At 43.6% G+C, this 26,856-nt stretch overlaps 1 protein-coding gene across 1 annotated transcript in view; it reads left to right on the top strand.

The window, feature by feature from the left end:
* Window positions 1–26,856, top strand: part of LOC137026613 (probable G-protein coupled receptor 153) — a 70,804-nt gene that overhangs the window by 31,840 nt on the left and 12,108 nt on the right. Inside the window, exon 2 of the mRNA XM_067394009.1 lies at window positions 8,066–8,498. Coding sequence (XP_067250110.1) covers window positions 8,066–8,498 — 433 coding nt within the window. The remainder of the gene's footprint in view (window positions 1–8,065; window positions 8,499–26,856) is intronic.

The following is a 26,856-nucleotide window of genomic DNA, read 5'->3' as shown; positions in this document are numbered from 1 at the left end:
CTGGTGCTTGACATAGTGCTCTCTTCAAATCATTGAAAGCTTTGAGATGAATTTCTTCCATACAAACAGTATCAGAATCTTTAACCTGGCCTTTCAACAAGTCATAGAGTGGCTGAGCAATCGAGGCTTAGTCTTCAATCCAAGGTCTACAGTAACCTGCTGTTCCTAAAAATGATCGGAGTGTTTTAATGTTAGTAGGTGGAGTTATGGCTTTGACTGAAGCAGCTCGATCCTGTGTAATGGATCTATTTCCTGCACCAATTGTTTGACCCAGAAATGTGACTTGGTTTTTAGCAATTTGAGCTTTGTGAAAGCTGCATTTGTGTCCTCTTTTCTGCAAATAGTCCAACAATGCTGCCAATTCAGTTTGATGTACCTTGTGATCTGTAGAGGCAATCAAAATATCATCAACATATTGAATCATAGTGGACTGTTTGACTGGACATTCTGGGTCACACAAGTCACGTCTGACAGCCTGATGGTATATAGTTGGGGAATTCTGAAAACCCTGTGGTAACCGTGTCCACTGGTATTGCTCATAGTCAACTGTGAAAGCTAACCATGCCTGGCTGTCAGAGTGCAATGGTACAGAGTAGAATCCATTAGACATATCAATTACTGAAAAAACCTTGCAATCTAATGGTAGGCCATTACAAATTGTAGATGGATCTGCTACTAGGGGGGTGATTTTATCAATATGTTTATTGGCTACTCTGTAGTCTATGGTGAGTCTTTCTTGATGGGCCATATGGGTGAGTTACAGGGACTGTTAGTCTTAACTAGCACTCCTTGCTTTAGCAATTTTTCTACAATAGGTTTGATTCCCTGTATAGCTTCCTTATTGATCGGATATTGTTTGGTAACAGGAGGTGGAGTTCCTGTCAATTTGACTGGTTCTACACCTATCAAAAACCCACAATCATCCTTGTCTTTAGCCCAAATTGGATGATTCTGTAAGAAAGCATACTCAGGAGTGGTCGCATTATTAGTAGAAACTTGTGCTGAGGAAATTTTTATGCTAGCAGATTCTGAGGACAGGTCTAAAGTTAGATGCACTTGTCTCAGTAGATCCATGCCTAGAATTGCACCTGTATTTAATGGAGCACATAGCAATTTCGTAGTCAGAGTCTTTGGGCCTAACTGTACCTCTATGGACGGGGTTTCAAAACAGAATCTTCACCTATTACACCAGTTAAACGAAGTTTAGTTTTCTTGTACGGGATGTTTAAACCTTCAGCCAATTTTGTAGGAATTACTGTAATTTCTGCACCTGTATCAAGCAAAAAGTCAATCTCTTTCTCTTGTATGCTACCTTTCACAAAAATTCTTTGGTCATTGTGATGGATTACAGGGGAAAGGTAGTTACTCACAGCCCCAACAATTAGTTTTTTTCCTTTTCTTTTTGTGCTTTTAGAAGAGCCTGAGCGAGCTGTCCTAAAGTTTCAGTGTAACTTGGCGGGACTACTTCAGGGTTGTAGGCAGGCTGAGAAGGAGCAGAGTTATGCATATTGTTTCTTTTACTATCTTGCAACTTCTTCCTACACTCTTTCTCCCAGTGACCTGCTTTTTCACAGTAGTAGCATTTGCCTTCTTTTCTATGCCATCTATTGTCTTGATTTGTTGTGCTAAACGTAGCTGCTGCTACTCTCACTTTTGCCTTAATATCAGCATCTCTTTCCCATGTAGCTAAGCTGTCTAGGTTAGTTCTGATGGTTTTGTTAGACCAAGTTAGATCTAGGAATGGCAAGGCTTTTCTGTACTCGACTAAAAGGCCATCTGACCAGATGCGGACTAAGGGTCCCTTGTCATCTAGCACACATTCAGAATCATCAACTATTCCACTGTAAGTCACAGCTGACTGACAAAACCTTTCAGTGTATTCACTCACAGGTTCTTCTTTCCTTTGCACACAGTTAGTGATTCTGGACCAGTCTATTTTGGGTCCCATGATATTCTTTATAATTTTCAAAACACCTTCTCTCAAATCGCCTTTACTGACATGTTGTAGTTCAGAAGTAACAGCAGACTCAAAACTGTTGAATTCAGTTTCATTTAGAATTTGTGACATCAGCTGTGTGACTTCTGTCAACGACATGTCATAGAGACGCATTTTGCTTATCAGTGCACTTCTAAATTCAGGAAAATTTGTGCGTGCTGAGGGTAAGCTCTGGGATAGTCTCTCTACATCTTTAGGTCTTAGCGCCTTGGCAACAGTTTGTACTTGGACAACAGAAGAATTTGGAGGAACACTGTCAATTCCCTCAATTCCCTGAGATCTTCTCCTAGCACCACACACCTTCACTGAATCTAGGGGCACATCAGTTACTGATTGGATGGCTACATCTTTTTCAAAGAAAGCTTGTAAATCAGGGTAATTGTTATCAGACTGACTAACTTCATCCCCATCAGTTTTTTCTGCAGCTTTGTAGCGGTTCAATTTCTTAGTCAAAGAAGTTACTCTAGCACGGAGCTCTTTGTTCTGTTCCTCTAGCTCTGAGTTACGCTGAGACTGTTGTGTAGCTAGCGCTAAACCAAATTCTCTATGGCAGCAGATAATGCCTTTCACATTGTTCTTGCGAATACATGCTCCTAGTACCTTTTTACACTCATCTACAGACCAAATCTTGTCTATATGGATCTCATATTTCTGAGTGAGTTCTTGTCTAACTTTCTCAGTGACTATTAGGCTCATTTGCACTCCTAACTGTGATTTGAATTCACTATCTGACCACAAAGGAGTCGCAAGACCACCTTTATCAGTTGTGGGGATCAGTCTAGCATTCTTTCTAAACATTTTGTGAGTTCCTTGGTTACCACACAATCAAAACACTAAAACTTCTCTGATCAGCAGAGGGTACACTTGTTAATACAGATCAACTATTGTCAACCTTCGTTGAACAGAGGACAACACAAATTATTAGCACTTTACACTAATTCTTCCCTGTCTGAACAAAGGATACCAATTTTAGCACATAATGCTAAATCTTCTCTGCCTAAACAGAGGATAAACAACCTTCCCTTATAAAGCAGAGGATAAAACTTCCCTAACTTTACAGAGGATAACCCAATATTAGTGCGTGATGCCAATCTTCCCTGCCTAAACAGAGGATAAACAACCTTCCCTTATAAAGCAGAGGAAAAAACGTCCCTAACTTCACAGAGGATAAACCAATATTAGCACGTGATGCTAAACTTCCCTGCCTGAACAGAGGATAAACTTCATCTCTAAAAGAACATTTTTAGAGGATAACTTAGTTAACCAAACCCTACAGCTGTCTGTTAACTCTTCTCTGACGGCGCAGAGGATAACAACTGGTCTTAATGGTTCTTTTGGATAGAGTATCACTCACCAACCCTTGGGTGTACAGGAAAATTCAGCCTGGATCTTCCTTTGGATCAGATCTTTGTTGTGCTTGAAGTTCCAATCTGGATTGAGATGAGAAGCTCTATCCGGGTCACGGCACCAAAACTGTTGGAAATCTCAGAAGCATAGACCAGGAGACTTTGGGATCTCTTGAAGCAGAAGTTACTCTTTATTGAGAAACACGCTGTGCGTCGCTGTGGTCATCCAAAATCTAACTAAGGCAGTGACTTGGTAGTTCATATACATTCAAGGGGGAGGGATACATAGAGTAGAGGTGTGGACAATCTAAACAAAGGATGCAAATGCAGTACAGGAATCAGATCATTGCCTACATTTCCCAGCCATGATCTAATCAGCATAACTGTGTCATTCAAATGCATAGGTGCTAATCCAATCAGTCTGGCAGTATCACCTATACCTTTACATTATCATAGAGACAAAAGCACAGCTGTATCTTGAGCTGGTCATGCCACATGGTCAGGAAATGCATGAGACAAAAGGTTAGTGTCTCAGACACCTGGTCTGCCTGCCTTGCCACAATATACATAAAGTTTTCAGTTCATATACTATTACATTGGAACCTAGATATAACATAGAACAAATTTGTAATCCCACAGTTGTTTTCAACTTTCTCTTATAGCCCCGTAATTTTTATATTTTGCTGATGGGAGCAACCCTCCAGGTCATCAAGCTTGGCGTGTAGGGCTTTATTGGCCGCAGTGATGTCCTGGCAGAGAGTCTCTAGCACAGAGATGCGGTTCTCATGTTCGGTTCTAGCACCCTCCAATTTGGAGATGGGAATTAGTTTCAGAGAGCGATGTTTGCATCTGCCATAAAGTATTTTCAACAGAGTTAAATCTGTCATTCATCGACTTATCCATAGCTTGGATCGATGCTTGGATAGCCGCCAAAATAGGGGATAAGGCCACGGTCTCGTCCCACCCCTCCTCCCCCCACCGCGCTCATGACTCTATAGCACTGCCCATGGCAGGCACTCCAGGAGCTATGGAGATATGAAGAATGCAATATTACTCTATATGTACTCAAGATTAACATGAGATTGGCAGAAACTGTGAGTGATACCCCCCCTTTAAGTGTGACATTTTCAGGTGCTGTCCATGACGGAGGTGCTGAATTGGTTGATATCGATGGCTCGCGAATAGATAATTCACTTTATGCAGGAGCTGCTTCACTGCGTAATGTGAGAAAGCGGTGGTCTTTATAAAGGTAGCACTTCAGAAGTTGAAATTGCATTTATCAGGACTCATGGGATCTTACAAAAATAATCCAAATTGCAAACTAAATCTGCATTCTAATTTATCAATACTCTAGCTGAGCCCTAGCATGAGTTTAAGGCAACCGTTATTTTAGAACATTATTTTAGATCGTATTTATTTCTTAGACGTGTCATGCAGCTGACAGATATCTAGGTATCACGTTTATTTAGTTTTTCTTTTTTATTCAAAATATTCACAAACTTGTTAACCAGGCCTATATCATGAATTATATTATATATTGCTGTTGTAAAATATGTGGAAATGAATGTGTTTTGTTGTGCAATGAGTTTGCACCGCAATTCAGAGCTGTCGGATTTACGAAAATTTCCCCGAAATACATAAAAGTGGCCGGAGAACTGGGAGAACAATAGAGTAAACTACAGATATACATTACAGATACAGATACAAACTACAGATACACATTGTTCATACACAATGTGTATCTGATATGAATAAAACATTTTGTCAAATTATATAATTGAAAGGATTATTATTGCAGCTTCCACAGACATCAGTGTATAGAATTTGAATTTAACTATAAATGTCTTTTTATATGCACTGAGCCAAAGCACGTTTGAATTTAGCAATGACACACTGAACGTTCTAATCACACCAGTGTGATTGCGTCAAAGGGTTAAAATCAACCCCGTTTTGGGGATTGAGGGGGGACAAATTGAAACTGAGCGGGCAATGCTCCCTTTTGCCCCTCTTGGCTTTGGGCCTGAGTCAGGCCAACAAGATCTAAAAGCTGCTGAATTTGATCCAGGGCAGGCAAATTTCTTTTAGAATTGCAGCTTCTGACATGGTAGCCAGGGGACTAAAGTTAGTACACATACACTAAATGCCACCATGTTTGATTTAGCACAACTATTTTCTGTATCTCTGCTATAGTCTGACCAAACTCCCCACCACAATCATTCCCTTTAAATAGACTCCTAAGACTTTACTGCCCGATGTTTTGCCAGCTTATGTAGTATGTACCTTTAGATAATATAATTAAAAAGCTAACAACCAGTCTAATGACAATTTTATTCTTTGCATGTATTACAACTTCAGAATTATATTCGTATAGACTGAGATGTAAAGACACTTTTTGCACAGTGGTGGCCACTAGCAGAGTGAACTGTCGACAGTGATAAGGTATAGCTAAGAGTGGGCCAGACCAACCTTACAAACAAATGACTGAAGGTATACTTAACATTTCGGGAAACACTTAGTAATGTTAAGGTACTGCTTAAAGTATAATTTAAAAACAACGTAGAGTTCTTAAGAAGGTTTCGGGAAATCCAGCCCTGGTCAATTGTTGATACAGTCATGTTGGATTTTGGTGTCAAGCCACTGGAAAAAAGGCCTGTCAATGACAATGTCACAAATAAATATAGATTATTAGATACATCTGCCAGACAGACAGACAGTCAGTTCATTTAGAGCTATATCTGGGCAGTGATTCAATTTGAGGACAACTCTCCTTTAATCACAGATGTTTTATCTTAGTCCTGTGTAGTTTTTTTTCCATGTGATTATTATTTTTGTCTATGCTGTTCTCATACACTCCCATATCACAAAGCATTGAATGAATATTTGCAGGTGAATGCTTTTCTAGAGTGTAATGATTGCCAATCCCCTTTAGCAAACAATGAAAAGAAGCACTAAAATCAGCTTTTGTTGGCATACTACTATCAAACTGTAACGGTGGAAAATATAAATTATGATAAAACAAGGATAAAAAGGATGGAGGATAAAAATGCATGTCTTTTTTATGTTTGTATTTCAACTCACCATCCCTTAGGAAAGAAAAATCAAAAATGAGATCTCTTTAACATCCCAAAAATTTCTCCTAGACAAAAATGAGGTTACTTTAACAACAAATGGAGACTTTTTGCTTGAGCTTTCTGCTTCTCAGACTTGTCTCCTGAGACAAAAACTCTAACACTCTCACAATGGTCTCTTTTAAAGTTTTAGAGATCACAGCAACATCACACACTGTGTTCAGACAATTCTTCTTATAAGGAGAATTGTCTGAACACAGCGTGTGATGTTGTTGAGATCTCTAAAACTTTAAAGGAGACAAATGTGAGAGATCCAGTGTCTCTAAAGACACTGGATCTCTCACATTTGTCTCCTGTAAAGATTCAGAAGATATCTCATCAACTTAATATACTGTGCTCAGTTTTTTCTCGTTTCTTAGAGTCTGCTACTCTCACGTTTGTCTCTAAAGTTTCATAAGAGATCTCAATAACATTACACATTGTGCTCAAATTTTTCTCCTCAGCTAGGGACACTAAAGCTCTCACATTGGTCTCATCAAAAGTTTAGAAGAGATCTCAGCAACATCACACACTGTGCTCAGATTTTTCTCCTACACTAAAGACTCCAATGGTCTAACACATGTCTTCTCTGAAGTTTTAGAAGAGACCTCAGTAACATCACACACTGTGCTCAGATTTTCTCCTCAGCTAGAGACTCTTGAAGCTCTCACATTTGTCTCTTAAAGTTTAGATGAGATCTCAACAACTTTACAAAGTGTGCACCAATAAAGTAAAAAAAAAAAAAAAAAAAAAAACAGTCCATAATTTCAGTGTTTAAGCCTATATTAAGCGTGAAAATATGCAGAAATAAGGTTAACATTACCCTTAATTGTTGATACAATATGAAAGCTGTACAGTTTATATGCATAGGGCACATCATTTGTTGTTGGAAATAATAATGTACCAGATGCTGTTATCAGGCAAAATTGCTACAGGAAAGGTAACCCTGGAGCTTTCTTTGCTGAAAGGCACATTAAATGACTTATGACTCAATCCTTGACCAATTTAATTATTAATACATATTATATGTTATAAAAGTTTGAATACACAGAGACATTTGACTTGTTATACACTTTGCAAAGTTGTGAGATCACTTCTAAAATTTAGAGGAGACAAATGTGAGAGTGCCAAAGTCTTTAGCTAAGTCTGAGCACAGTGTGTGATGTTCTCAATCTCTTATGAAACTTTAGAGGAGAGATCCAGTGTCTCTAGCTGAGGAGAAAAATCTAAGCACAATGTGTGATGTTATTGTATATTGTAGGGGACAAATGTGAGACCACCAGAGACTCTAGTTAAGGCGAAAAAATGAGCATAGTGTGTGATGTTGTTGAGATCTCTTCTGAATCTTTAGGGGAGACAAATGTGAGAGCTCCAGAGTCTCTAAGTAAGTAGAAAAATCTGAGTGCAGTATATGATGCTGTTGAGATCTCTTCTAAAACTTTAAAGGAGACCATTGGGAGACTGTTAGAGTTTTTGCCTCAGGAAACAAGTGTGAGAAGCAGTCTCCATTCAATGTTAAAAAGAAAATCTCCTCAGAGATGTGTTATTCTGTTTTTGCAGATTTATTAACCTTTCATCAAGACTTTTAATCTTTAATCTCCTTTATTTTCTACCAGGTTGAGTAACACCAAAAAGCAGGCTGTCCATACCGTCATGGGCATCTGGATGGTGTCGTTCATTCTGTCCACCTTGCCTGCTGTGGGCTGGCATGATACCACAGAACGCTTTTACACCCATGACAACTGTCGCTTCATTGTGACCGAGATTGGCTTGGGCTTTGGCGTCTGCTTCCTCTTGCTGATCAGCGGGAGTGTGGTGATGGGCGTCATCTGTATTGGAATTGCCCTCTTCCAGACCTTTTCCATCCAGATGGGCCAAAACGTGGACAAGAACAAATTTAATGTTCCCACCATTGTAGTGGAGGATGCTCAGGGCAAAAGGCGTTCATCCATTGATGGTTCAGAGCCCATTAAGACATCGCTGCAGATCACCTATCTGATCAGCGGAATAGTCTTCATATACGATTTTCTAACTGGATTCCCCATATTGGTGAGTGCTTGTTTTCATTTAAAAGGACATGATTTTCAAAAAGGGCTTTAGTGGAGTTATAAATGTTATTTCAGACAGGACCACTTTGGCAAGTTACTTTGAGTTTATTGAAACACAAGTTATCTTTGGCAGTATGGTTCCTTATGGGGGTTCTTGCTCCGTAATTAATTGAACATGCAAGAGCTTTAGCATTAACCCCCCCATGGAACCATCAGCTTGGGAAATATACAGACGATTAAGACACTTTAGTAATGTCTTTAAAGCAAAACAGTGGTAACGTGTAGGCGTGGCAGTGGGACATCTATACTGTAGCTTGGCTATGAGGATCAGTGTCTCTCAGCAGTGAGGTCCATGCCAGCTAGGACTTGAAAGCCTTGGTAATCTGAAACAAAAAAGAAAACACCCAGAAAGTGCACAGTAATATGCTGATACTTATAGTGGGGAGGGAGGGAGGGTTGCAAGCAGTTTGAGCATTCTTACTGAGCAGTAATGCCACATATATATGTCCCAGGTCTCTTGATTGACGTATGATTGATATTGACTTTTTGAGGACTACTGACAGTGCAAGACAATGCTTTTGATTATAATGATCCTTTATGAAATCCTCATATATGTCAGTTAGAAAACTCCTTGGAACAAAGTTTCACATAGCTAAAAAACGACGCTGCATCATGGCGTTGATGCTTTGGGAATGCTTCCGCGTGAGCCAGTGAAGCATGTCACTGTAAAAAAAAAAATCTGTAGTTTTTACAAAATATAACTGGAAGCTGTATAACTATAAGTATATATATACTGAAGTATATATAACTGAAGTACAGTTTAATACTGTCATTTATGAAGAAGAAGAAGAAGAACAAAAAAAAAAAAAAAAAAACATTTTAAACCGGTAAATCCAACAGCCTTTTCTGCTAAAATTTGTTTTGTACTTTGACATCCACCATATTAACAGTGGTGGTAAAGAGAAAGCCACATGATGAATCAATGTTCATCACAAGTAGCTTTTCCACAAGCTGAGGTAAATACTAATATATAGAAGGTGCACACAGTGTCATAGACACAAACACAAAACACCATCATGGTAACACACATGACACTACAACAATTCAGTAAACATTCATATACTGTAACAACATAAGATGTAACATAAAACCCTAATGTACATAACTGATAAGAAAAAAAGAAAAAAAAAGAAAAGAAAAGAAGAAACACAATCATTACATTTTTTAAAAAAAACATCAAGTAAGTGGAAATTCTAAGAAATGCCAGTTTATGTCAGGTCAGATCAGAACACGGACTCAGTCTGCAGGCTCTCAAAAGATTTATTTAAAGTCTTTTCTCAAACAGTCAACACAAAGCAGATCTTTCAAATAATCAACACAAAAGCAGTCTATAATCCAGACAGGAGCAATCTCAGAAGCAAATTTAGAGCTGCGTTTTACAGAGAATTACACAGCCGCTGAAGAGCCTGAATAGGACAGTGTCATGCAGCAGAGGGCGCAGTTGAGGCGGAATGCGGGTGGCGCTCAGGCAGCGTGTGAGACCGGGCAACGGCACAGCGATCCGTGCAGGAAGACGGAGAGCGCAACCAGGGCTGAATGCAGGAGAGACCAGTCTGGGAATTCAGGAGAAGAGGTGAAAAACAAAACAGCATCTAAAAGATGAAAAACAAAACTGAAAAAACTCCGATACGACACAAAACAAAGAGGCAGGAATCCACACGACATGACAGAACACGAGACAAAGCTGGAAGCTTGCTGGCACAACGCACAAACAACGATCTGGCACAAGACAGCACACGAGAGGGGATTAAATAGAGGACTTGATTGATGCCGAACAGGTGGAAAGAGTGAACAATAACGAGATGGTGAATGGAATAACAAGGGGGCGGGGAAAGACGCCACAATGACAGCGCACACATGTGCTACAGATGACAACAACAACACGCGACAGACAGGGGAACAACAGACAAATCAGCCCAGGGACATGACAGTACCCCCCCTCCTAGGAGCGCCCCCTGGCGCCCCAGGGAGAGGCCTACCACGCTTCCGGTAGAAGTCCTTGATCAGAGACTGGTCCAGAATATCCCGAGCCCGGAATCCAACTCCTCTCCTCCGGACCATATCCCTCCCAGTCCACAAGAAACTGAAAGCCCCGACCCCGACGTCTAACATCCAGTAACCTTCTGACTGTGTAGACTGGAGAGCCATCCACTAGACGGGGAGGAGGGGAGGTGGGGACAGAAACAGATGGGTTAAGTCTAGAACGAAACACAGGCTTGACCCGAGAAACATGAAATACTGGGTGTACCCGACCAAGTGAAGGAGGTAACTTGAGCTTAACCGCCACTGGACTCAACACTTTAGTGATCTGGTATGGCCCAATGAACCTGGGGGCTAGCTTGCGAGAAACCACCCGGAGAGGAAGGTCCTTGGTAGACAGCCATACCTTCTGACCACATATGTAGCGAGGGGCAGGAGTGCGGTGACGGTCAGCCGCTGCTTTGGTTCGTCTGGAAGCCCGGGCCAAGGCCTCCCGAGCCCTCCTCCAGGTGCGACGACACCGGCGGACGAAGGCTAAGGCAGACGGAACAGCAGCATCGGGCTCCTGTGATGGGAACAAAGGAGGTTGAAACCCAATGGAACACTGGAATGGGGACATACCTGTAGCTGCCACCGGCAAGGAGTTGTGGGCGTACTCAATCCAGGATAGCTGTTGGCTCCAAGAGCTCGGATTCTGGGACGTCAGGCAGCGGAGCGCTTGTTCCAGATCCTGGTTGGCCCGCTCGGCCTGCCCATTGGTCTGAGGATGAAAACCTGACGACAGACTCGTAGAGGCCCCGATCTGCCGACAGAACTCCCTCCAGAACCGGGAGACAAATTGTGGCCCCCTATCGGAGACCACATCTAACGGAAGACCATGAATCCGGAAGACGTGATCAACCACCACTTGAGCGGTCTCCCTGGCTGAAGGCAATTTAGGGAGGGGGATGAAATGGGCCGCCTTGGAAAAGCGATCGACTACCGTCAAAACTACTGTGTTGCCCCTTGATGGTGGAAGACCAGTGACGAAGTCAAGGGCTATATGTGACCAGGGGCGGGAAGGGATGGGCAGAGGGTGAAGCAGACCAATGGGTGGCTGGTTAGAACTCTTGTTCTGGGCGCAAACCGAGCAGGCCAACACAAACTGCCTGACATCCTGGGCCATGGATGGCCACCAGAATCGCTGGCGGATGGCGGACAGCGATCTCCGGACTCCCGGATGACAGGCCAACTTGGACGAATGGCCCCACCAGAGGACTTCAGGGCGCAACCCAGCCGGCACGAATAGCCTGCCCTCCGGACACTCCCTTGGCACTTCTCTCTCTCGTACAGCCTCCTCCACTCGCTTCTCGATACCCCAGGAAAGGGACCCTACCACCATCTCCCTGGGAACAATGGTATCGGCCGGCGCACCCCCTCCAGGGGCCCCAAAGAGACGAGAGAGCGCATCGGGCTTGACGTTCTTGGACCCGGGACGATACGAGAGAGTGAAGTTGAACCGGCCAAAGAAGAGTGCCCATCGGGCCTGGCGTGAGTTCAACCTCTTGGCCGAACGGACATATTCCAGGTTCTTATGATCCATCCAGACCAAGAAGGGCTGCGTAGACCCCTCCAACCAGTGACGCCACTCGCCCAGAGCAAGCCTGACCGCCAACAGCTCCCGATTCCCTATGTCATAATTCCGTTCTGCTGGGCTCAGGCGGTGAGAGAAGTAGGCACAGGGGTGTACCTTCCCGTCTCTAGGGGACCGCTGAGAAAGGACCGCGCCTACTCCAACCTCAGAGGCATCTACCTCTACAATAAACTGCCGTTCAGGGTCTGGAAAAGAAAGAACAGGAGCAGAGATGAACCGGGACTTGAGAACATCAAAGGCCCCCTAGGCTTTCGAATTCCATTTAAACGGTACCTTGGTAGAGGTAAGAGCAGTCAAGGGTGCAGCCACCTGACTAAAGTTCCGGACGAAGCGCCGATAGAAGTTGGCGAATCCCAGAAAACGCTGCAGAGCCTTGCGTGAGTCTGGAGTTGGCCACTCGGCTACGGCCCTTACCTTAGCGGGATCAGCTCTAATCCCATCCGCCGAAATGATGTAGCCCAGGAACGAAACTGACTCCATGTGGAAGACACACTTATTGACGGAACTAATAAAAGATTGGATGGTGTTATTAGAGATGTACAGGAATTGAAGACCAGCTTGGAATTTACCCAAACAAAGTTTGAAGAGGAAAGGATGGGATGCACTGAGATAGAGGCGAAGATAAGGACATTTGAGACCAACATCACTACTTCCAAGCGGGAATTGGATGAAATGTTCAACAAGCTGGACTATATTGAAAACCAGAATAGGAGAACAAATATTTTAATTGATGGCATTGCGGATGAGAAAGGAGAGAATTGGTGTGAATCAGAGAAAAAGGTGCGAGAAATGTTTACAAAAAACTTGGGCTTAGATGGATTAAACATGGATATTGAGCGTGCCCAGAGACTTGGTCAGTTTCAGGACAGCGGAAGGCCAAGGAAAATTGTTGTCAAGCTTCTTCGCATTAAAGACAAAGAGCGGATTCTTTCTTCTGCTAAGAAACTAAAGGGCACCAGGATCTACATTAATGAAGACTTTTCTGAAGCTGTACAACTGAGGAGGAAAGAGTTGTGGCCGAAGGTGAAAGCTGCCAGAGAAAGAGGTGATAAAGCGATTTTGAAGTATGATAAACTGATTATCACCCCAAGGGCTGGACAAAGTCAGTTATTGCCCTAATGAGTTTTAAAGTATAATTTTATATATGTTTGTTTATATGTATGTGTGGCTGTGTGTAGGACTTATACGTATGTAGCTTACTTGATGATGATAAAATAACTCTGTGTATAAGATATTTAACCAGATTATAATTAATTTTAATTATGATGACCAGTATAAACAAACTACCTAAAGGTTTAATACTTGCACATATTAACATATGTAGTATAAGAAACAAAATTCAAGATTTGTCTTTATTTTTGCAATCAAACAAAATAGATATACTTATGATTTCTGAAACTCATCTGGATCATTTCATAGATGACTCAGATGTTGATATAGGGGGGTTCTCAATTTATAGAAATGATCGAAATAGGTTTGGAGGTGGTGTTGCCATTTATATACGTGATCATTTCTCTGTTAAATTGAGACATGATTTAATGGTTGATGGTGTTGAAGTGTTATGGTTACAGGTACAACTTTCATATTTAAAACCGATTATTCTTGGTTGTTGTTATAGGCCACCTAGTGCCAGGATAGAGTATGTAAATGGTTTATGTAATATGTTAGACAGGGTGACTGAGGAAAATAGAGAACTATACTGGATGGGTGATTTAAATATTGATTGGCTGTCTGATGCTTGTCCTTTGAGGAATAAGCTTAAAACTATGACAGACACTTGTGGTTTATCTCAATTAATGGATCAACCAACAAGAATTTCTAGTAACAATACAGGATTTTTAACATCAAAATGTATTGATCATATTTATACTAATAATCCTGATATGTGCTCTACTCCTGTTTCTGTAACAATTGGTTTTAGTGATCACAACTGTATTGCTGTCTCTAGGAGAACTAAGCTACCTAGAGCCTGTCCTAAAATCATTATGAAAAGATCTTATAGGGGATTTAATGAGGAGAGTTTTCTAAATGAATTGGATAATATTAAATGGAATTTGATAAGTGACATTAATGATGCGGATGCATCACTCAATTTATTTATGGATTGTTTTATGAGAGTAGTCAATAATCATGCCCCATTAAAGAAATTTACAGTTAAAGCCAAAGGTGCTCCTTGGGTGGATGACGAGTTAAGGAGCTTAATGGCTCAAAGGGATGAGGCTAAAAAGGTTGTGGTTCTTTCAGACTCTCTTGAGGACAGAAAATTTTATTGTATTTTAAGGAATCAGGTGACCAAGGTGAACAGAGTGAAAAAGAAAAAATATTTTCAGAAGAGAATTGAAGACTGTGGTACAGATAGTAAGAGAATGTGGAATGTATTCAATGAAATTATGGGGAAAAAATCAATGGGTACTTCTTTTGTTGAATTTAATGGAGTTTATTTGACTAAGCCAATACAGATTGCGAATTATTTTAATGATTACTTTGTTACTAAGGTTTCTAACATTAGAGAGACAATGAAACATACTGTTGATTTTAACTCGAATGAGCTAATTGAAAGGTGTATTATGAAAGATAAACTGTGTACATTTGAATTTCAGCGGGTTAGTGTTGTGCAGGTGGAAATGCTGCTGAGATCTTTGAAGGTGGGCGGGTCTGCTGGTTTGGACAACTTAGATAGTAGGCTGTTGAAGTTATCAGCTAGACATATTTCTAAACCAATCTGTCACATTTTTAACAGATGTTTGATAGGTGGTGAGTGTCCAAAACTTTGGAAAGAGAGTAAGATAATTCCTTTACCCAAAGACACAAAAGCAACTTTATGTGGTCTAAATAGCAGGCCTATTAGCATTTTGCCTGTTTTAAGTAAATTGTTGGAAAAGATTGTATTTGAGCAAGTGCAAGATTACTTTTCTAACAATGAATTGACTACGATGTTTCAACATGCATATAGGAAGGGTCATTCAACCTGCACTGCTATGACACAAATGTTGGATAGCTGGCAAGCATCGATTGATAAATCAAGGCTAGTGGGTACACTATTATTAGACTTCAGTGCTGCCTTTGATGTGATTGACCATGAAATTTTGATTTCCAAACTTATTAGTTATGGCTTTGCTTCCTCGGCAATTAAGTGGTTTAAGAGCTATTTGTTGGAGAGGTCGCAAAGAGTTTATTTTAATGGTGCATTATCTGGTAGTAAGTCCCTGGAGTGTGGTGTTCCTCAAGGTAGTTGCCTTGGACCTTTATTATTTTCAATTTTCATAAATGATATGCCATATATACTCAGTAAAGCTAAGTTGACTATGTTTGCTGATGATTCTACTCTTTATTATGCAGCCTCTACATGTTCTGAGCTTAATCATGTTCTGTCTTGTGAGATTAGCAAATTGTATAATTGGATCAAAACAAATAAACTTGTTCTAAATATTTCAAAAACTGTGAGTATAATATTTGGTTCTAAGTATAGATTATCTGATAATCCTAAAATTAATTTACAAGTAAATAGTCAAAATGTACAGCAAGTAAAAAAGGTGAAGCTTCTTGGTCTTTGGCTTGATTCTACATTATCATGGTCTGATCACATTAATAAAGTTGTGGCTAAAATGGGTAGAGCTGTGGCAGTAACGCGTAAATGTGCACATTTTTTAAATTCACAGTTGTTTAGTCGGGTTGTTTGTACATTGGTTTTGTGTCATTTGGATTATTGTTCTGTTGTATGGTCTGCTGCATCTAGTAGTCATTTAAAAAAATTACAAGTGGCTCAAAACAAGGCTGCAAGGCTTGTTCTAAGGTGTTCTTTGAGAACTAGTGTAGTAGAGATGCATGAACGTCTTGCTTGGCTGATGATTAAGCATAGACTATCTGTCAATATGTTAGTATTCTTTCATAGAATCATTAACACTAGGACTCCTAAATTTCTTTATGACAAAATAATATATTATTCTGATATGCATTTACATCATACAAGAGGGCGAATAGTGGACAGATTTTTTTACCCTTACCTAAATCTGACTCTATGAAGAGAACTGTGATGTACAGGTCAATTGTGTTATGGAATAATCTTCCAGTTGAGGTTCGTGAAATCAAGGGAAAAACTGGTTTTAAAAAAAGACTAAGATTGTATTTTTCAACATCATAATATTGTTTGGATTGGTTGAGTAAGGTTGGATTGTGTGTTATGTTGTTTGTATATTTTTATTTTTTATTTTATTTTATTTTATGTGATATATTTGTAGCAATTTGTGATTGTAATTATTGGATGTTGTATGTATTGTTTGGACCCCAGGAAGACTAGCTGTTGTTTCGGCATCAGCTAATGGGGATCCTTTTCAAATAAACAAATAAACACACTTCTCCGCCTTAACATACAGCTGGTTCTCCAACAGCCGTTGTAGCACCTGACGAACATGCTGAGTGTGTACCTGAACAGAAGGAGAAAAAATTAGAATGTCGTCAAGGTACACGAAGACAAATTTGTTAATCATGTCCCTCAGCACGTCGTTGACCAGGGCCTGGAAGACAGCTGGGGCATTGGTCAGGCCAAACGGGAGGACCCGGTACTCGAAGTGTCCCGAGGGAGTGATAAATGCTGTCTTCCACTCATCCCCCTCTCGTATCCGGACCAGATGATAAGCATTGCGGAGGTCCAACTTACTGAAAACCTTGGCTCCCTGCAAAAGTTCAAAGGCAGATGACATTAAAGGCAGGGGGTACCTATTCTTAACCGTAATGTCATTCAACCCCCTATAATCAATACAAGGACGCAGGGAGCCATCCTTCTTCTTGACGAAGAAGAACCCTGCACCAGCCGGAGACGAAGAGGGGCGGATGAGACCGGCATCGAGAGATTCTCTAATGTATTTGTCCATAGCCTCTCTTTCTGGACCAGACAGGGAATAGAGGCGACCCTTGGGTGGAGAAGTGCCTGGGAGGAGATTGATGGCACAATCATATGGCCGGTGAGGAGGTAAGGACAAGGCTCGGGACTTGCTGAAGACCTGCCGAAGATCATGGTATCTCACCGGGACCCCAGACAGATCTGCCGCCTCCACCTGCAAAACAGGAAGCACAGAGCCAGGAGAGGAGGCCATACCCATACAAGACGCAAGACAAGACTGATTCCATGATAAAACAGAATTACCAGCCCAATCCACGTGAGGGCTGTGCTGCACCAACCACGGATGCCCCAGAACCACTGGGGCACTCGGGGAGTGGAGGAGATACAGCTCAGTGACCTCACGGTGATTGCCAGAGACAACAAGACTTACAGGGGGGGTGACGTGAGTGATGGTTGTGATAAGGGAATCGTCCAGGGACCGAACAGAGATGGGACTAGGAAGGAGAATGGCCAGAATGCCCCACTGCTCCGCCATACCATTGTCCAAGAAGTTACCGCCGGCCCCAGAATCCACTAGAGCAGAGCAGGAGTAATTAGATCCTCTGAACTGGACAGTAACAGGAAGGAGGGTGCGAGAAGAGGGGGAGGAAACAAGGGAAGAAGTGCCCACCAGGATCCCCCTGGCTACTGATGGGCCCTGGCTTTTAAAGGGCACTTAATGGCAAAGTGCCCAGCCTTTCCGCAGTAAAAGCATAGGCCCCGAGTCAGTCGTTCCTGTTTTTGCTGGGGAGTGAGGCGCAGGCGTCCCAGCTGCATTGGTTAAGGATCAGCTGGAGATGGCAAAAGCTGAGCCGGAGTAATGTCATTAGTGAGCTCTCCGAAACTCCAGGGGGGGCGAGCAGCCAAGCGCTGATGCCGAAAACAAAGGCGGCTCTCCACACGGAGAGCTAAGTCAACAAGGTCGTCGAAACCACTTGGGATCTCATGGGTGGCAATCTCATCTTGGATCTCCTCATTAAGTCCAGCACGAAACATAGCTCTACATGATGCCGCGTTCCAGTCACAGGAAGCCGCTAATGTCTTGAATTCAATTGCAAACTCAGTCACTGAGTGCTTTCCTTGACGTAGGCGTGCCAGCTGAGCCGCTGCTTCCTCACCTCGAGCAGACCGGTCGAACAGCTTGATCATCTCATTACGAAACGCCTCAAAGGTAACGCAAAAAGGGGCATGAGCCTCCCAGACCGATGTTCCCCAGTCACGGGCTTTTCCAATGAGCAAGGTTAATACATATGCAATCTTGGTCTGTTCTTCTGCATACCGACGAGGCTGTAGAGCAAAAACCAGAGAACATTGAGCCAAAAATGCACGACAAGAGTTTGGGTTACCATCATATGGTGGCGGGTTGTTAGCATGAGGTTCTTGCTCATGACGGGGAGAAGAAAAGCTGGTAGTGGCATCTGCTCTGTTAGCTGAAGTCTCCCTGCGAAGCTCCTGGAGTTGGACCGTTAAATCTGCCAGCTGAGATGTTAAAAACTCAACCTCCTGAGACGTGGCCGAAAGCTGGGAGGCATGCTGGCCCAAGAGGATGCCCTGCTGAGTGACTGCTGACCTGAGGGGATCTGTGCCTGCTGAGTCCATAACTGGCCAGATCGTTCTGTCAGGTCAGATCAGAACACGGACTCAGTCTGCAGGCTCTCAAAAGATTTATTTAAAGTCTTTTCTCAAACAGTCAACACAAAGCAGATCTTTCAAATAATCAACACAAAAGCAGTCTATAATCCAGACAGGAGCAATCTCAGAAGCAAATTTAGAGCTGCGTTTTACAGAGAATTACACAGCCGCTGAAGAGCCTGAATAGGACAGTGTCATGCAGCAGAGGGCGCAGTTGAGGCGGAATGCGGGTGGCGCTCAGGCAGCGTGTGAGACCGGGCAACGGCACAGCGATCCGTGCAGGAAGACGGAGAGCGCAACCAGGGCTGAATGCAGGAGAGACCAGTCTGGGAATTCAGGAGAAGAGGTGAAAAACAAAACAGCATCTAAAAGATGAAAAACAAAACTGAAATAACTCCGATACGACACAAAACAAAGAGGCAGGAATCCACACGACATGACAGAACACGAGACAAAGCTGGAAGCTTGCTGGCACAACGCACAAACAACGATCTGGCACAAGACAGCACACGAGAGGGGATTAAATAGAGGACTTGATTGATGCCGAACAGGTGGAAAGAGTGAACAATAACGAGATGGTGAATGGAATAACAAGGGGGCGGGGAAAGACGCCACAATGACAGCGCACACATGTGCTACAGATGACAACAACAACAACACGCGACAGACAGGGGAACAACAGACAAATCAGCCCAGGGACATGACAGTTTATGGTTTTTGACTGTCAATTATAAAATGATTTGTTCTTGTTACTTTCAAAAATGGTACATATACTTACTATTAAAGGGTTAGTTCACCCAAAAATGAAAATTCTGTCATTAATTACTTAACCTCATGTCGTTCCAAACCTGTAAGACCTTTATTCATCTTCAGAAAATTTTTATATTAGGTCTTTGGCTGTCACAATAATCAATATATCGACTTGTCGTGCAATATATGTACATGACCTCAATAATTTTTAGTGACGCCCCTTTTTTATATTGCCCATTATGTTTACATGATAATGAATGTCACCAACATTTTGCCAATCATGCTGTCATCTGCAGTTCCTACACAAAGCAGTCATTCACAGGTGAAAAAAAGGCATTATTTGAGGTGTTATAGTGTTTTCCTGACAACTACAGACAGTTTGGAAGAACAAGTCTGTAAATGTAAAATCTCTATAGTGCCTTTTGTGCATTTTTTTTTTTTTTACTTGTTAATTTGCACTTTTTTTAGAAAATATTTACCATTCATTCAAGTTTTTATTTAGGATATTACATTTTTTGATCCTTCATTTCCATGATCTAAACAATTAAATGGTTGTCATTTGAAAGTGTGTAGGCCTATTTACATTATTATGCTGTTATATTATGAATATATATTTAGTGGCATAAAATGGTCTTAAAATGGCAATAATATTGTTTATCACAATTATTTCTAAAGTAGGCCTGTCATGATAACTACTTTTTGTTGTGCAATATATTGTATATTGCACAACAAAAAGTAGTTATCATGACAGGCCTACTTTATATACTTATAGGGTCACAGGGTTGCTGGAGCCTATCCCAGTGACTCCGACCACAAAGGCGCTTTTAAAACACTTTGAGAATTTAAATTCTCTCCTATCTTCATACATCAAGGTTTTAGAATACAGAATATTTAGGTAGTCATCTCCTTTAGGTAGTCATTTCCTGTAAGTAAATCTGTTTCCCCTTGAATGGCACCAGGTTGTGGCTGGAAGGGATAGAACTATGGCTGAAAGTGATGCAAAATCTCACCATAAAATAACAATAAATTAAATTTGCTACTTATCAGATTGTTTTATTAATGTCTACATCTACCCCTACCCTTACAATGTACAGAATATACATTCTTCTCCAAAAAGAAGCCCCATGAAGAGGCCATTAATGATGCCCTACAGATATATCTTGATTATTTAATTAATTAGTATATACGTGTAACAATAAATTGTCCGTTGCACAATAATGTGACTATGAATCATGCATGTGAAAAATTAATTGTCATGTAGAGTTAATTACAATGTTGCAATCAGAAATGTGATTGTTCACCACTGATCATCTAAACTGCATATGTGCTTGAGCGCCAGTCCTTCAGTCTGACAGAAGCAGTGAAGAAGCATTAATTATAGCATCCATATTGGCATCTGTTGTGCGTTCATCATATATATCAAAATGATGTTGAAAAGGTTGAAATAAGATGGTTGTTCTGTGCATGTCGAATTGTTCTGTGAAAGTCAGTATTGGTCAATATTGAAATCACAATTATTTAACACAAGAGAGAGTCTGTGGCTCGGGAACTAGGCCTGCACCAGGTGGAAAAGTTGCAGGAGAAATGTTGCAGGAGAACATTGAGTGGGCCTGGATTAAAATAAAGTCAAGTAAATCTAGGAGCATATCAATAATCAAGGGAAGACTGTCAGACCATTGTTTCTTCATTGAGGAAGAACGTCTCAGGTTATGTCTGTAACCCTGGTTCCCTGAATAGGGAACGAGATGCTGTGTTGAAGCAGATGCTCATAGGCGTGCAGGGAGTATGGCTAAGCAACGCAGCATCTCGTTCCCTATTCAGGGAACCAGGGTTACAGACGTAACCTGAGACGTTCCCTTTCATGGGAACATCGACTCTGCGTTGAATCGCACTGGGAACCCTATCCCAACTAGGCCATAATATCGAGTGCCTGTCTGTTATCTCTGAGACGAGAGCACAGAGGACCCTGGAGTGGAGCCCAAATCAAGGTTATAAAACCTAATGAAGGTGTGCTGGGATGACCACCCAGCCGCATCACATATCTCGTTGATGGGAACCCCCGAGATCAAAGCCTTTGAGGCAGCCATACCCCTAATAGAATGTGCCCGGACAGCCAAAGGTGAAGGCTACCTGGAAGACTCATAGGCAAGAGAGATGGCCTCGACCACCCACTTGCTCATTCTCTGCTTAGACGCCGGGCCTCCTTTTTTGGGAGACCTGTAACAGACAAACAATTGATCAGTTTTTCACCACAGGGCAGCTCTGTTGACGTAGGTGTCTAGAGCCCTAACGGGGCAAAGCAGATTGAATTTTTCCTGATCCGGATTTGCAAAAGGAGGAGGACAGAAGGCCTGCAGTATGATAGGCCCTGGGACATTGGTAGGGACCTTGGGTATATACCCAGGTCTCGGATGCAGGAAAGCCTTGACCATACCAGGCGCAAATTCCAGACATGAAAAAGAAAGTGCTTGTAGATCTCCAATTCTTTTGACATTTACATTTTTTACATTTTTACGCATTTGGCAGACGCTTTTATCCAAAGCGACTTACATTGCATTATACTATACATTTGTAACTGAGTATATGCAATCCCTGGGATCGAACCCATGACCTTGGCATTGCTAGTGCCACGCTCTAACCACTGAGCTACAGGAAAGCTCCATATGATTTGAGAGATGATATAGCCAGCAAAAATATGGTTTTTAGAGTGAGGAACTTCTCAGATACTTCCTCTAAATGTTTGAAGGGAGCCTTAGCTAACCCTTCCAACACAATAGCCAAGTCCCAGGATGGAGTTCTTGAACACACAGCAGGCCTCAGCCTCTGGGTGCCACGAAGAAAACGAATAACTAGGGGGTCCTTTCCCACAGAAATACCCCCCACAGGAGCATGATAAGCGGAAATAGCTGCAATATAAACCTTCAAAGTAGAAGGAGATAGACCATCCGAGACCTTTTCTTGGAGAAATCGCAGAACATGACTGATAGATGAGTGGAACGGGTCCACTTGAAGATGGCTACACCAAGTAGCAAACAGCTTACATTTATATGCATACATTAACTTTTTGCAATGCACACTGACATCTCCCTCGAGAGCTGCCTGGGCATGCTCCACTCCCAAGCAAGCAACGCACACCTCGTGTGTATCCCCACCCATGATGAAGCGAGGGCAGGGAGGAACACACTTGACAAACTGCTGCTTGCTAGTCACCATAATACGTGTCTTAACTTATTATATATATATATATGTGTGTGTGTGTGCTTGGTGAAACAGAAAATACTCTTGCCCTCAGACTAAGAGATATTTTCGAGCTGTATTTGTAATGGACAGACAACACTAAATAAGACACACGATAACACAGAGCACTGCTGAAGACACAGAAGCTGGTGTTCTTTGTTCTCAGGAGTGCTTTATAGTTTCCCGGTCCATGACATCACTCTGATGTCCCGTCACATTATTGGTTCGATTTCACAAGTGCTTCAAGACGTAATCACGCTGAGGTGATCCCAATGCGATTCAACACAGCGTTGAACCCTTACCAATGGTGATGGAAAAACCAGTTAAGAGCCTGAGTCGCTGGTATGATGCTATTTTCAAGGACACAGATCAAGTGGACCAACTCCTATGGAAGCATATGTGTAGCAATATTCAATTTGAAATGTAATATGCAAAATGGCAATGCAATATGTAAAATTGCAATGCATTTCTGTATTTAAATTTACATTTTCCATTCCATATATGCAATGTTTGGAGCAAAATGATAATTCAAATTCAATAATAGAATTTACATTTGCCATTTCCTACACTACGTTTAACAAATAATTTAAACATATATTTTAATGCTTTATAAGTTGCGAAATTAAAATGAAAATGTATTAAAGAAATTATTATATATGTTTAACACGGTCAAGCCAAAATTGTAGCAAAATGAACATTTAAATGTTATTTTTCTTAATTGCATTTACACTCACAGTGCGATTGCATTTTCATTAAATGCCCCGCAATGAAGTAGCAAAATTCAATGTGGATTTGAAAATGCATTTCCAGCCGATCAAGTTCCCGCCCCGCCCTGTCAATCACTTCATTAAGGCGGGGCAAGGTGTTGGAAACATGGCGGCAGCAGAGTTATGAAGAGCGAGGCATAAACTGGCAGATGATGCTGATCAAGAACAGAGAAATGTCAATGTTCCTGCAGATGATGCGCTTCTGTCAGTCATAGAACCAGTACGTTATTAGAAGCATAGATATTTATGGTTAGGTGTCTCGCAGTGAACGCGCCTGATGCTCGTGAGGTGAGCGCGCTCGCGCAGCTAGAAGTGCTGAAACAGACGCGTCGAGTGAGCGGTGCTTTACAACAGGTTCCTTTACTCATAGAAATAATCTTAAACAAGATGTCCGAGATTATTGCTTGCTCTATCAGTATGATGTCTGTTTTTCTCTTTTTATCGTTCCGATTATTGCTACACATATGCTTCCATACAACTCAGGTGGGACACCCTAAGTACAGTACAGTCCAAAAGTTTGGAACCACTAAGATTTTTAATGTTTTTAAAAGAAGTTTCTTTTGCTCACCAAGGCTACATTTATTTAATTAAAAATACAGTAAAAAACAGTAATATTGTGAAATATTATTACAATTTAAAATAACTGTGTACTATTTAAATATATTTGACAAAGTAATTTATTCCTGTGATGCAAAGCTGAATTTTCAGCATCCTTACTCCAGTCTTCAGTGTCACATGATCCTTCAGAAATCATTCTAATATGCTGATTTGCTGCTCAATAAACATTTATGATTATTTTCAATGTTGAAAACAGTTGTGTACTTTTTTTTTTTCAGGATTCCTTGATGAATAGAAAGTTCAAAAGAACAGCATTTATCTGAAATACAAAGATTTTGAAAAGAAATTAAAGAAATGAATACTTTTATTCAGCAAGGATGCTGTTACGAATGGGAGGCTCAGGCAGGAGATCCAAGTGCAGCGTTTTATTAAGAATGAGAATGGTCGTACAGGCAGGGTCAATCAGGAACAAACAGGAGCAGCAAAGGACAGGCAGGGTCGTAGTCAGGGTACAGGCGGTAGGTCACAAGCCAGGCAGATATCACTCACAGGTTGGTATACAAAGCAAGGATCAGGACAGGCAGCAACGGATCAAAAACAGGAACAGACAAGGTCGAGAACAGACAGGCAAACAGGGAATAAACGCTCGGAAATTGTACACTGGGGAAACAATACTTTGCGGTGAGGTGGTGTGTGTGGAAGTCCTTTATAGTCCAGGTAATGAGCTGCAGCTGGGTGTGGTGATCAGTGATTAGTGTGAAGTGTGTGCAGGTGAGTGACAGAGAGGATGATGGGAGATGTAGTCCAGGAACAATGACAGGAACAGACGGTGATCATGACATAATGCCCCCCTCCCGGAAGGCGCGTCCTCGCGACGTGAAGGAACAGCTAGGGAGGGGGGGGTGGGTGCATTGGAGGTTTAACGGCAGACGGGGACGGAATCTCCAATGCAGCCCCAGGGATTCAGGCAGCCACGGTGGGTCAGGTGGCTCAGGCGGCCATGGCAGGTCGGATGGCCTGGGCAGCCACAGTAGGTCGGATGGTTCAGGCAACCACGGCAGGTCAGGTGGCTTGGGCAGCCGCAGCAATGAGTCCATGAATGGCCCAAGTGGGCTACAGTCCATAAATGGCCCTGACAACAGTGACTGGGCAGGGTCCCCACCCACTAGCTCCCCACCCACTAGCTCCCCACCCCTAGGTATACTGCCCCCCCCCAAAAAGTTCTTGGGGATTTCAGCGGGGCCCGTCGCAGGTTCGTGGGCAAGGAGTTCGGGTGGCGCCGGCAGGGCCAGGCGTGTGGGTGGCGCCGGCAGAGCGAGGAGCTCGGGTGAAGCCGGCAGAGCGAGGAGCTCGGGTGGCGCCGGCAGGGCGAGGAGCTCGGGTGGCGCCGGCAGGGCGAGGAGCTCGGGTGGCGCCGGCAGGGCGAGGAGCTCGGGTGGCGCCGGCAGGGCGAGGAGCTCGGGTGGCGCCGGCAGGGCGAGGAGCTCGGGTGGCGCCGGCAGGGCGAGGAGCTCGGGTGGCGCCGGCAGGGCGAGGAGCTCGGGTGGCGCCGGCAGGGCGAGGAGCTCGGGTGGCGCCGGCAGGGCGAGGCGTTTGGGCGGAGCAGGGGAGACCTCTGGAATGGTCCCCAGGCCCACAGCGGCCTCTTGAAGGGCATCGGCGTCTTGAGGAGAGGAGGACGCCTTCTTCCTCCTCCTCCTCCTCTTTTTCCGAGGGTGAGTCGATGATTCACCGGTTGGAGCGGGTTCAGGAGTAGACTCACTGGCTGAAGCGGATTCTGGAGCGGACTTAATGGCTGGAACGTCCCCTACCTCCGTGAGCACCGAAGGGGCGGCCATCTTGCCCGTAGGCACTGGCAAAGCAGCCATCTTGTCCATTGCGTCCAGGGCGCTTGAGAGCGTAGCAACCGGCGAGCTTGAGAGCGTTGCAACAGGCGAGCTTGAGAGCGTTGCAACAGGCGAGCTTGAGAGCGTTGCAACAGGCGAGCTTGAGAGCGTAGCAACCGGCTGGCTCGAGAGCGAAGCGGCCGGCTGGCTCGAGAGCGAAGCGGCCGGCTGGCTCGAGAGCGAAGCGGCCGGCGGGCTCGAGAGCGAAGCGGCCGGCGGGCTAGAGAGCGAAGCGGCCGGCTGGCTCGAGTGCGAAGCGGCCGGCTGGCTCGAGTGCGAAGCGGCCGGCTGGCTCGAGTGCGAAGCGGCCGGCGGGCTCGAGTGCGAAGCGGCCGGCGGGCTCGAGTGCGAAGCGGCCGGCGGGCTCGAGTGCGAAGCGGCCGGCGGGCTCGAGTGCGAAGCGGCCGGCGGGCTCGAGTGCGAAGCGGCCGGCGGGCTCGAGTGCGAAGGGGCCGGCGGGCTTGAGAATGAAGTGGCTGGTGGATGCTTAGGGATGCCAGCCGCTCGAGCTGAAGTCATCGGCGGATCTGCCACACTGCAACACAGTCCTCTCCGCTCCCGATCAGCGGCGACGTGACGTTGCTCTGGGCGATCAGCGAAGGCGTGACGTTGCTCTGGGCGATCAGCGAAGGCGTGACGTTGCTCTGGGCGATCAGCGAAGGCGTGACGTTGCTCTGGGCGATCAGCGAAGGCGTGACGTTGCTCTGGGCGATCAGCGAAGGCGTGACGTTGCTCTGGGCGATCAGCGAAGGCGTGACGTTGCTCTGGGCGATCAGCGAAGGCGTGACGTTGCTCTGGGCGATCAGCGAAGGCGTGACGTTGCTCTGGGCGATCAGCGAAGGCGTGACGTTGCTCTGGGCGATCAGCGAAGGCGTGACGTTGCTCTGGGCGATCAGCGAAGGCGTGACGTTGCTCTGGGCGATCAGCGAAGGCGTGACGTTGCTCTGGGCGATCAGCGAAGGCGTGACGTTGCTCTG

This window comes from Chanodichthys erythropterus, chromosome 9 (assembly GCF_024489055.1).
Source record: "Chanodichthys erythropterus isolate Z2021 chromosome 9, ASM2448905v1, whole genome shotgun sequence".
Lineage (NCBI taxonomy): Eukaryota > Metazoa > Chordata > Actinopteri > Cypriniformes > Xenocyprididae > Chanodichthys > Chanodichthys erythropterus.
Note: the sequence above shows the minus strand (reverse complement) of the source record. Positions and strands in the feature narration are given on the sequence as shown.